The sequence below is a fragment of the Bos mutus genome, chromosome 22 (assembly GCF_027580195.1).
Source record: "Bos mutus isolate GX-2022 chromosome 22, NWIPB_WYAK_1.1, whole genome shotgun sequence".
Lineage (NCBI taxonomy): Eukaryota > Metazoa > Chordata > Mammalia > Artiodactyla > Bovidae > Bos > Bos mutus.
The window spans coordinates 17,721,410-17,734,154 of NC_091638.1; the positions used below are offsets into that span (position 1 = coordinate 17,721,410).

Below are 12,745 nucleotides of genomic sequence, written 5' to 3' on the forward strand. Positions count from 1 at the left end.
GATAGTCCTCACCCTGGGTCCCCGGGAGTTCCCGGGGGCCCCCGAAGAAGCTGCAGCCTCCCTCTTGGCATCAGTTTCTTCATCTCTAAGATGAGAATAATAACTGCCCGGCTCTTAGATCAATGGAATAAAGAGTAGTCAAGTGCATTTGAAATGCTTAGCAGCATTAGGAAGATCAGTGCCCCAGTACATCAGGAGCTGAGACTCGGTGATGTATTTAAGCCAAAACAATGAAAATTAACCCTTCCAATCATCTTTGAAAGTCTCTTGCTTTCTTCGGCTACAGGTTACATCTCACCCCTGACTCCCCCTCCATCTGTTTAGCTTTGCAGGATGGCAGCCTCTGATTGGAGTTTCAGTGGTTTCCCGGACACGTGCTGTGCCCCCCCATAATGTAGAATGCATTTGTGTTACATGAGTCTTGGTCCTGCCTGACACTGTGGATCAGTTAAGACACCCTTGAACATCCAGAGGCCTTCAGATGGAGCATTGGGCACCAATGCACTGGGGGTTCAGGCCTTCCATTTGCATTTTGTGTTCTCCTTCAGTCGTGGGTTACAATAGTGTCTCCCCCCATTGTATGTTTACCTTGGTTGCTTTCTTGATTTCTTTTGTTCCGTTTTCCCCTAGGCCCCCCTGTCTTCCCCCTAAACCACAGAAAATGAGGAGACCTAGGCCTCTCTCAGTGTGTAGCCATAAACTATTTAACGGCTGTATGGAAACGTTCATTAAGGTACTTGCTGGGGAGCCATGGAGTCCGCGAACGTGCCCAATGTAATGGCAGCCTCTCTCCACCTCCTACCCCGGCCAACAGCCCTGCCCCGACCTACTGACAGACTGACATCTGACCAACCAGAACTTTCCATCTGGGCCCTTGGCCAGGCCATGTAGCTGGCTGGTCCTCCTGGTGGCCTGCCTGTAGCTTCAGAGGCACTTTTGTCTCTGACCAGTGGCTTCTAAGAGTGCTTCCCCTTGCTCCTCAGCCCTGGCTGAGTGGGGGTTGGGGAGGGCTGTCAGCCCTGCTCCCCTGCTTGAGGAACTGCAGTCCTGACCAGGCTGAGGGACAGTTAGAGAAACCCCCTCACCTCCCGTCACACACACGTCTCCCAGGAGCAGACTGGTTGGAAGCAACACAAAGGAAAACCCTGCTTTGTATAACAGTGTATTTTTATACAAGTGATTTTTTTTTCCCTAAAAGTTGAGAATAGACCAACAAAGGAAACACATACAATTTGTGTGAGAGACAGCCCTTCCACCTTGTTTTGCTTCTTGTGAGGCAGTTTGGGAGAAGGGAAAAGAGATGAAGTAGTCCCTTTAGAATTCCAGGTTAACCCTTTACACCTTAAACTGGAAAGGAAGGTTTTCACTTCAGTGAGTTTCTCTGTTCTTGCTTCTCGGCTGCAAAGGGTGCAGGATCGAGCCGTCCCAGGTAGAACAGCTCAAGGCAAGTTAAGACAGTGATGAAGTTGGAAAGGGTAGCAGGTGGGAAATATCCTCAGGGAAGGGCAGATGCACTCTGAACGTCACTTAGGGGAGCAGGAGGAAGGTCCCTACCAGTTACTGGAAGCCCACCACCATCTAACAAAGACACTCACTGCAGAAAATAAGACTCATGTCAGTCAGGAGAAAAGGCCCTGAAGGCTCCCAGGCTCTGCCTGAGACACGTTTGGAGTGTTGGAGGCTGCCTCTCCTCCAGCTCTCTCTCCATCCCCAGACAGGACTTACTGGGCAGGGAGGGTCGGCCTCAGGTGTGGGAGGGGGTGTGGGCAGGATCAGCCTGGGTCCCAGGGCTGTCTCTGCCTGTGAACTGAGTTCTGGGAAAGGGAAAAGGGGACAGGAGTGCCCCAGTTGGGGGTGCCCGAGGGGTGGGAAACAGCAGCGTCTGCTCTCAGATGCCTCAGCGGAGGGAGGCCTGGAGGACCCCAAAAGGACCTGGGAGCAGCAGCAAAGGGGCACGTTGGGAGGTGACCCCGAGAGAGCAGTTTGCCATCCAGAAGGTCATGGGAGAAGAGGCCTGTGTCAAGAGCCCTTCCTTCATCCTCTGTCCTTGCTCCTACAAGACTTCCTTCTCAAAAAATTGCACTCCAGAGCTGAGGGGAGACTGAGGCCCATTTGCTACTCTCTGCCCTCAAAGACCTTATCGTGTCACGCAGGAGGTTTTTGACTCAGAAGCTGAATGTGGAAGATGATTCAAGATGAGTGCTTGGTGACTGATCAGTACAGAAGTAAGTTCTGTGAGCACTCTAGACCAGGAAGAGCCATGGGCACCGGGGGCAGGGGCAGCATTGAAGGAAGTGTCGGCAGAGGGGAGGATGGACGGAGAAGCTGCTGAGAGAAGGAAGAGAGTGAGTGGAACCTCAGAGACACGGACATGTTTTGGAATATGCTTAGCTTTTTGGAAACAGGTGGTCTGTCAGGATGCTTGGAAGGCTCTCTCACCTGATTGTGTTTGAAAGAAAGCAAAGGTGTTCTGTTTAGTGAGACAATTTCTGAATGGAGAACTCCTACATAAAATGTGTGACAATCAAGTCATCTGACTTTATTCCCCTGACAATCACAACACCCACGGGTGTGTTTGCCCCTTGGAGGAAGTCGGTCCTTCTTCTGCATCTATAGGCTTTGCTGCACCTGGTCAGTCTCCCGCAAGCCTGCAACAAGCGTCTTTGTCAGCGGTGCCAAAACCTTGTCTTTGCATGGACGGTCTTTTGGAATGAGAAGTGTCATTCAGAGTCCAGCTTGGCAGCCACCGGAGCCACAGAATGGCAAGAGGTATAGGCTGCACTGGGCGCCAGGAGACTGGCTCTGAAAAGAGCCCCCAGAGAGGGGCACCCTAGAGAGCTGGGCAGTGGCCCGTCCCTGGAATAAGGGCACAGCTTCCTCAGGGGATAGTTTGACCGAAACAAAGTTTGTTTGTTAAGCGATTGCATTTCTTTGTAGTCACGTGTGCTTGTACCACATATTATCAGTGCAGGTCAACCAGCTCCTCTGTGCGCCCTCTCTGAGCTCAGTTTGGGACGGACTGCAGTAGCGGGGCCCCAGTCTCAAGGATGGTTAAGTCTCAGAAAATGAAAAGGCAGTGTGATGCACTCAGTCCTTCAACCTTTATGAACGGAATTTAATTTCCTCTTAGGAGTCCCATGCTATCTGAAAGACGATTCAGCATGAATCCCCATCTCTGAAATGCCAAACTTCTGAAAGGCTTGTCAGTAAAATAACATCATGGAAATGCCATGGTTATGAGGGTTTAGAGGGACAAGGGGACTTCCCTGGTGGCTCAGACAGTAAAGAATCTGCCTGCAATGCAGGAGACCCAGGTTCGATCCCTGGATCAGGAAGATCCCCTGGAGCAAGGAATGGCTATCCACTCCAGTTATTCTTCCTGGAGAATTCCACGGACAGAGGAGCCTGGTGGGCTACAGTCCATAGAGGGTCACACAGAGTCGAACACAACTGAAGCAATTGAACACACACACACATGAGTGTGTGATGAGGATCAGATAAGTAGCTCATGGCAGGTTCTAGAGCTCTGCCTGGTGCAGAGGAAGCACCAGGGGAGTGTCAGCTGCGAGTGCTGCCGGGGCTTTCTGGAGGGCGCCCACGGTCCCCATCTGACCATCTGTCACGGCTGTCCTAGGTTCAGGTGGGCTTGGCCAACGTAGGAAAACCCTAGCAGCTGAGACGCCAGGGCTGGACAGGTGACAGCAGGGAGGAGGCTCACATCCTCCTGACTCTCAGTCAGTGGGGTGGCCTCCCCCAGGAGCTGAATGAGACACAGTACACACTCCAGAGCCTGACCTGCTGCCTGTACAGGAAGAAAGAGGAAGGTAGTTCTCCCCTACAAATGGGTGGTTTCGGTGAAAGCAAAGGCTCTGGTTCTGCCTGCAAGGTCACCAAGGTGTTCTGACCATATGGCCCTCCGTCACTCCAGGTTTTGTCAGTTTTGGGTTCCCTGAGGGTCTTTCAGTGCCAGGGTGAGGGTCCTCGGGCAGAAGGAGACCAAAGTCGAGCGAGTACCTGGGACCTGCTGCCTCAGCTGTTTGGTGGGAAAGCACGGTCCGCCGTGTGAAGTTGGAACCGGGCAGCTTGCCCTTGGGTCCTATCCAGAGGGCCCCTGCAAAATACAGTCTTGGTTAACTAAGAGCTAAGATCGAGGTTCCCTGAGCTGACTGCGGGGACAGTCCCAGCAGACAGCCGAGAGTGTGTGTCCCTCCTTTCTGTGGGCAGCTGGGCTCACCTTAAGGGGTCTTAGGTGGGCTCTCATTGCTGGTGAATAAACAGCCCCTGTGTTGAGAAGAAGGTAGACTTGAGGTTAGGAAAGGGTTTAGTGCTCACTGTTCCTGCACTTTGACAAGGACTGAAAGAGGCCTCTTTGCCCTCTGGTGTCCAAGGCAGCCACCCCGGAAGGCTGGCGGGGCAGGTCCCTAGCTCCTGAGCCTCGTAGGCTGCCTGCCATCTCCCTGGCCCTTCACTGGCTGCCATTGCATTTCGGCGTTCCCGGACTCTGAAGGATCTGCTTACTCTAACTGATCTTACTCCTGCATAATCTTTTCTTTTTCTCCTGCTCTGCTGCCTGTTTATTTTTTGTTATCAGAGGAAGAAGAAATGCTCGAACCAGGAACCAGGTATTTACTGGAAAGGTCCGTTAGCCCCATTCAACTGGATGGAAACTGTCTTTAGTCCTGACTTGTAGCACAGGGCCCGCCTTGCCTGTTGCCAACGAGTCCACTTTATTATCCTCTCTGTGACTCTAGTTAAGAGTTAAGGTATTCTAGTTAAAAATTCCCAGGTGGGGTGAGGAGGAGCCACAAAACCATCCAATTTCATGTTTTTTCCCTGTCCCTTTTACGTGAGCATACTAGTACATATAGAACATACTAGTAAGAAGGCATAGTACATATGCCTTCTCTTCCTCACCTCTGAGGAGGCTAGTATTTAATCTGGCCCATTTTAAGAAAGAGTTGTTGTTATTGTTTTTTTTTTTCTTATGATTGTATGCTCTGTAAGTTGCCTGAAATAGCATAAGGGTCAACCAATGATGGAGTCCAAAGGAAAATGATCCCTTGCCCAGCTCTCTGTGGCCTTGGGTCAGCCTAGGGAAATGTCATTGAACTTGACATTGACACCCTAGATACATGTGTTTAGAGCTGCATCTTAGTCAACCTTTCTGACTAAGGTGGCCACTCAGTGGTCAGTGGCTGACAATAATTTTTTCTAGAAGTTTTCCTTGTAACATGTGTACTGTTAAACCAAGTTATCTGTCTGGATGTTTAGGTTGTTACATCACGAGTAGAGCTGGTCTTCCCTTCTCAGAGCTCAGAAGGACCCCTGGGGCCGGCCTTGCTTCTCCCATAGTGTGCCCTTCTTCATGCCAGCAGCAGGTCCTACAGTCCTAGGCAGAGTCCTTGCTCCTTCCCTGAATGCTGGGAGAATGGAGCTGAGTTGGGACTGAGGGGAGTGGGAGGCAGAGAAGTCTTGGAGAGCAGACTCTAGCTCCCTCCGCACAGAGGGCTCTCTACCCTTCCGCCATGCGCCTGTGAGGCCTCCTGAGCCCTGATTCCTTCCCAGCTGAGTAAGGAGACAGAGCATTTCTTTAAAATTATCATAACTATGCCTTTTCTGCAATAACAGAAAACTTCCTATTCTAACTGTTTGTAGAGACTTTAGAATTAGTGGTTCCTTGCTTGTTTTCTTACTAATCCGATGGTACTAATATTCTGGCTTGAGTTCGTAATCTGTGTTTGCAGTGTCTTCTCTCCTGTGGTGGTTGCCAAGTCCAATACAACTCACGACTTTTTTTCTTAAGGATTCAGGACAAGCTATACCACTGGTCGTCGAGAGCTGTATCCGATACATCAATTTATATGGTAAGCTTAATCTCAGGGCAGTGTTTTCAGCTCTTTCAAGAACAGGTGCCAGGCTGTTCTCATAAGAGATGAGACTCAGATTTTCATCTTGGTGGATTTCAGGCTACTGCTGTCCTTATGAGAGGGAAAAAGCTCTATAGAACAGGTGCTATTCTGACTGCTATCTCTTGAGCCTTCTGTGTTGGGGGGACTGAAGGTGGTGGTGAGAAGAGCTGGGAACTGGGAACACTGAGGAGCAGGGAGGGTTCACGGGAGAACAATATTAGTTCTTTCCTCACTCCCACCCAAGCCCAGAGCTCTGCACTTAGAGCACTGACTGAGGTTGGCCGTCCAATCGGCTAATACTGCTAGACTGTGGCAAGCTCCATGAAGGAAGTAAGAGTATCTGGGATTTGCTACATGGTGTTCCCAGCACTTAATGTGTGCCTCCATCTATTTATTTATTCATTCCTCCAAAAATATATTTCCAGAGTGCAGATCAGGCACTGTTTCTGACAATGGCAGCACAGCCACGAACAAGACAAATAGGCTGCCAGCCCTCAGTAGCTTACATGACCAATTAGAAGGGCAAGGAAATAAATGAGCAGAGAGATACATAGTCTAATTTCAGCTAGTGATAATGCCTAAGAACTAAGTAAGGGGACAGAGAATGGCTAGAGGAGGACAGGGCTGACTTAGCTAAGGTTGTAAGGAGAGCCATCTCTGAGGAGGTGGTATCTGAGTAGAAGCCAACCTTTGCAGTCGAGGTGGAGAGAATGGCGAGTGTCATGGCCTAATACGGGGAATAAGGCCCGCATGCCTGGTCAGGACTGAGCCAGGAGGATGGGGTAAGAGACCCAGGTGGTAGAAATTCAGCATTGGTTAACAAAAGAAATGAACGATGTTTATTGAGCACATACTATGTATACAGACCAAACTTTAAAGCCTGCCTTTAAGGGTAAACACTTCCGTAAATTATAATGTGGAGAGTTGTTTGCTGTAGAAAACTGAGTCTCAGGGAAAGGATCCCAGTCTTAATTTCCTTTTCAGATGAGTGAGGTCCTCTAATCTTCCATCTTGCAGGTCATTGTTCTTTTGTTACTGCCGTGTCAGATAGCAAGGTCTGCTCTTCTTTATGGCCTTGTAGAAACACATAAAAAATGAGATTGTCTTTTTAATAAGTTAACCTTCCCCAAACTCCTCGATCCCAAGTTAGCATGCAGTCTAGACTCTAGATTTTCTTAAAGAAAGACAAAGTCTGTGATGGTTGAGGGAGTGGTATTAAGCATTCTTGTTCAACATCTCTGTGGCTGTTAAACCCCAGTGGCATTTGTTAAGTCAAGCTACCTGGAACAGTGCAACTGATGAGCTTGGTAGGCAATGTTTCACTACCCAGTTATTTGATTGAGCTAGCCTGGGAGTTAAAGTGGAAGTTATTCACTGATCCAGTGTTGATAGAAATTTCGTGTTTCCTTCAAGCCTGAACAAGGGGCCATAGACATATAAAGCAGAATGTGGCTGAGAATTTGGACCAGCTAAAAAGTTCATTGTAAAGGCTCCTTTTGGGCTTCTGTTGGGAGACGGCCATTGCGAATGATGGCTGTCTTACAAAGTTTGATGGGAGAAAGAGACAAGCAGTGGGGAGAATCATCCATGTTCCCAGTGGTCTGATGAGCTCAAGGCCTTTCCTCTTTTTCTTTTTGTTTATTTCTTTTAGGACTCCAGCAGCAAGGCATCTTCAGAGTGCCAGGATCTCAGGTTGAAGTCAATGACATCAAAAATTCCTTTGAGAGAGGTAAGTACGGAGTGATCATCTCCAGCTCGTGTCCAGAGGAAGCCAGGGTGGGTATGAACACATTTATTGGAGCCAGTGTTGCTGGGGCAGCTTTTATCAACATCTCTTTCCAGCTTCACCTTCAGGGACTTTACCTTGGTAGCTTGAAATCAGCCAAGGCAGGAGTTTACACCACAGAAATTGGGCAACGCTGAAACCTTCTAATTTTTCTTTTTCCCCACTGTTGAACAATTACCAGGGTGACTTTCAATTACAATTACACATGGGTGACTTTCTCTGGTGAACTCTGCAGTGGTTGCTGGGGAAAGAGGGCTTTGGAATTATTATGCAAATCTGTAAAGGCTTCTATGTTTTAGAAAAGTTGGAAGAATATATATAATATGGAGTGGCTTAGAACATCTTAATTCTTACGTTTTTTGCAGTGTTCTTGGCAAAGCTATGCATTGGGAGGAAGAGATCATATGCTCCCCCTTCCCCTTGGGGAGGTTACCTAGTTCCCACTTTGATATAAAAGCTTATCAGAAATCAAATGTCCACCAGAACGTGGCTTACTTGGTTTAGGCTCCCTTGGCTTCAGGATCTCTGATGCGGGCAGATGGCCGGTGGCAGTGTCTGTGCAAAGTAAGGACTTAATAGGGTCAGGAAAAGCTCTGCCGTTTCGACACTAGTGCATGTCTTGCTGCTGTAGTGAAACTTAGAGTCTGGGCATTTCTGTTCAAAGAAATAGTTTCGAACATCATACATGAATGCTAAGTTGCTTCAGTGGTGTATGTCTCTTTGCAACCCTATGGACTGTAGCCCACCAGGCTCCTCTGTCCATGGGATTCTCCAGGAATACTGGAGTGGGTTGCTATGCCCTCCTTCAGGGGATCTTCCCAATACAGGGGTCGAATCCATGCCTCTTATGTCTCCTGCACTGGCAGGAGGGTACTTTAGTGCCACCTGGGAAGCCGCTTCTAACATTATGTTCCCTGGTTATTGAACAAAGTCCATCCTGGGGAGGAAAGAAAAGCCAGTGTTGGGGCGTCCTGAGCAAACCTCTGCTCTAGTCTCACAGCATTTGGAAACATCACATCTCCATAGTTTACTCCTCAACTCTGATCTTCTGCCTTTCTCTCTGAGTGGTTAGATACCAAGTTTGGTCTGAGGACCCCAATCCCAAACCCATTTCCTCACAGTATACCACTTCCCAAATTACAAAGCACTTTCTTACCCATTCTTCCATACCATCCTACAAATAGCCTTGGAAGGTATATGCTTTGTCCCTGATGGTTGTGCCCTGAGCAGGCCTCTCCCCAAGGCTCCAGCCCTAGAATTCTCCTGCCTTATTGCCAGGCCTGATTCACCCTCGCCCTGTCCTGCTTCCATCCTGAGACCTAGCTCCAGGGTGGAGGAAACACCAGCCCGTCACCCCCATCGCCCCCAGCACAGAGCCTAGCATCCCTGGGCACTCTGTCTTGGAACCAGGTGTGGAGAGCAGGGTTGGGCTGGATGTGACTCTCAGTGACCTCCTAGGGTCCCAGGAAGCTTAGGTTTTAGATTCCACTCTAGGATCTGGGGCACTTAGAACCAGAGAGCTCCAGAACTGCCCTGCTCCATGCTCCTGCTGAAGCATTTATTCATCCACTCAACAAGCCTCCCTTGAGCCCTGCACTGCACTCGGTGATGGACTGGGGTCTGGAAATACAATAGGAACAAGAGACAAGCCACGGCTAGCTGGGAAGGTAAACAGCACGACAGTGGAAGGATGGGGTAAGTGGTGGGTGGGAGCCACGAGCTCAGCTTAAGTGAGGGGGGAGGAATAGCAAAGGCTCAGAAGGCTTCTGGAGGAGGATATGCCTGAGCTGAGGCCTGCAGAGTAAGAGCCAGGGGAAGAGGGGAAAGGGCATTCCGGACCGAGGAAACAGCATGCGCAGAGCCCACAGAGCAAGAGGTATCCTCCCGGATAGGACTGGAAGTTCCTCGTTTCCCTGAGCTCCTCTCGGCATCGCCCGGCAGCCCAGCCAGGGTTTGGTTAGGACTGGAAGTTCCTCGTTTCCCTGAGCTCCTCTCGGCATTGCCGGCCAGCCCAGCCAGGGTTTGGTTTCTTTATTTGCTTTGACTCCTTAGCACCCCTGCTGCCCTGTGTTCATTGTAAGTGAGCAGAGCTGGACCCTCTGGACCCTTTGCTGGTTCCTGGGAGCATCCCACTGTACAGAACTCCTTGTATCTCATGAGTAAACTCACTGCCTGGTGCCTCAGCCTGCTGACTGCCCCCAGCCCTCTCCCATTTTCTCACTTGCCAGTGTCTCATTAGTAAGTACCCTGTTGTATCTGGCAGCCACGCCCAATCCCAGCAGCCCTGCTTTCTTTCCTTCCTGAACGTGATTTCTAAGGTCAGTACCTCCTGTCACTTGCTTGGGTGCCTTGGAGGAGTTATGTGCACATTAGAATTCTCTGGTCCTAACAAGCCTTGGACCGCAGAGATCACCTGACCTGAACTTCAGCTGCAGAAACTGCTTTTTTCTGCTTTTTCTTTGCCTCGTGTGTGCAGTGAGGCTCCTCTCCCTGTCACCCTCACTCCAGAATGAATCTCATTCTCTTTCCAGCCTCGTCCTTCTGCTCCACCTGAGCCTACCTGGAAGCATGGCTTATTCTAAAATAAGTCCCTGGGATGTCTCTTTTAGAGAACCCCCTTCTGGATTCTCTGGGCACCTGGTGCCTAGATTTCACATAAATTACTTTCTGTTTCTTGACATTCACCACCCTGGGTTTGGGTTCCTGACCTGGCTGATCCTCAAGAGCAGTTTCTCTTCTCCCCCTTCTCCTGAAACTGGCTTCCCTCTCCATGCCTGGATGCTGTGTTCCCTGCAGCTCCCCCATAGCCAGGTGCCCCAAGCCCACCCCTCAGGGCCCATGTGCTCTAACGTGTGATGGAACTTTCTCTCTAAGCCAGAGCATTGTGTGTTTTTCCTTTCTTCCTTGTATTTAAAAAAATTTAAACCCTCTAATCTCTGCAGGGCGCCTGTCCTTTGTCATTTGTTCAAACAGATAGGAGTCTTTTCCTCCTTGGCCTCTTTCTTTCTCTCTCTGGGTGAAGTTCTTGCCTACATACCTACATTCCTGTTGAAAGGAGCACATATCTCTTTTCCTTAAGTTTCTGGATAATTAAATGTTGGAAATCCACTCTTGGCTTATTATTCCTAAACCCACTTTCTTTTTCTTTTGACATGAGTCAACTGCAGTTTTAGTTGGGATTATGGTTTTTATTGAGGCTTCCCAGGTGGCTCATTGGTAAAGAATCCACCTGCCAATGTAGAATGTAGGAGACATAGGTTCGATCCCTGGGTTGGAAAGATCCCCCTGGGGAAGGAAATGGCAAACCATTTCAGTATTCTTGCCTGGGAAATTCCATGGACACAGGAGCCTGGCGGGCTACAGTCCATGGGGTCATAAAGAGTCAGACATGTCTGAGCAACTGAACACATACACACACATGATTTTTATTATTATATTTTGCCATCAGTGCATCTTAAACTCACCAAGGTTTGAGATTTTTCCTGTAATCTTCTGGGAAAATAAGGGGAAAACATCATGGAAAGGTAGGAGTCAGTGGTTGTTCCGAGGAGAGAGCTTTGGTTCACTGTTGTTTTGCAGGCTAGTCTTCTGTCTCTCTGTTTACCCCCAAACCAATCTCCTGTCCTCTTTCTATGTAAAGATGAGAGAGCTCACAGTGATTTCTCCTTATGTGGAAGGGTGGCTGGAACAGGAGTCGATGGCCCTTTCACCCTGTGCCGATCAAGATAGAGTTTGGACTTGGGGCTGAAATCACTGCATATAGGGTCTGACACACTCTAGACTCGGGACCTGGTCTTTCTCAGATCTGTTTCCTGCCCAAGGAAGAGGGGTGTGAGCAGGAAACACAGGGAGGGGTTGTCACATTGCAGATCCTCAAGATGGGGCTGGGAGGGTCATGGCTGCAGAGACCCACCCTTGAGGCCATCTGTGGGCTTCCTGCCGCGTCCCCATGCAGCAGCACTATCCCCTAGAGCCCTGAGCACACGCTGTGTGTTCATTTCCCCCTGGGTACAGCCCTGCCTGCAGCCTTTCAGCAATGCCTGGCTGACCTGGCTAAGAGCAGGGTGCAGGCAGGGCTGTTTGGTAATGATTCTATCTCCCTCCGTGGAAACTAGCTAGCAAAGTTGGAACAACAACTTTCTCTCACATGTGCCTGGAATTTTAGTTTTAATTCTCTCCTGGAGGAAGCCATCATTCACACACACTACCCTGCTCATCTTGAGCTCTTCTGGAGCCAAGTTGGCTAGCCTTGAAGAGAGCTGAAGGCCTGGTCTAGGAGGGAAGAATGCTTTGTGGCTCCTTTTATGAGTGATGGCTTCCCTTGTGGCTCAAGCTGGTAAAGAGTCCGCCTGCAACGCGGGAGACCTGGGTTCGATCCCTGGGTTGGGAAGATCCCCTGGAGAAGGGAAAAGCTACCCAGTCCAGTATTCTGGCCTGGAGAATTCCAAGGACTGTATAGTCCATCGGGTCACAAAGAGTAGGACATGACTGTGTGACTTTCATTTTCACTTTTATGAATGCGGGGCTTCCCTGGTGGCTCGTGAAGTGCCTTCTGGAAGGAAGAGCAAGAATGAATGGTGTATGTGTCTGTCAGTCTGTAGTCAATATGTTCACCATATTTGACAAAAGGAGCTTATATGGAGGGAATAAAATCCATGTGCTTTTGGATCATGAGACCACAGTAGTAATGCATGGTACAACAAGGAAACAGCTTAATATAGCACAGAGTTTTCAGACTCTTCTGGTCCTTCAGAGGGGCCTCAGGGTTACTGCTGGGTTAGAGAGGAGGTGGGGCTTGGACCTTTCTCTAAATTCAATCAAGGCGCCTTTGCTCATCTGTGGGAACTTTTTTCTTGAGAAAGAAAAAAAAAATGGGTTTCTACTATAAAGGAAGGAGGGAGAGAAGGAGGAAAGGAAGGAAGATGACAGATGTGTGGGTAGATAGATACATAGATACATACATAAATAGATACATAGGCACGTGTTCAGACAGGCAGCAGACAGAATTGAAAACCACAGGTAGAAGAAGGACTGTCTCCCAGGCTTCGTG

General features: G+C 49.2%; 1 protein-coding gene across 2 annotated transcripts in view; it reads left to right on the forward strand.

Moving 5' to 3' along the window:
- The window catches only part of SRGAP3 (SLIT-ROBO Rho GTPase activating protein 3), a 246,088-nt gene that overhangs the window by 202,687 nt on the left and 30,656 nt on the right, over nucleotides 1-12,745 (forward strand). For both annotated transcript variants that reach the window (XM_005907082.2, XM_070359891.1), the window contains exons 12-14: nucleotides 631-733; nucleotides 5,804-5,864; nucleotides 7,561-7,638. In XM_005907082.2, the coding sequence (XP_005907144.2) occupies nucleotides 631-733; nucleotides 5,804-5,864; nucleotides 7,561-7,638 (242 nt within the window). The remainder of the gene's footprint in view (nucleotides 1-630; nucleotides 734-5,803; nucleotides 5,865-7,560; nucleotides 7,639-12,745) is intronic.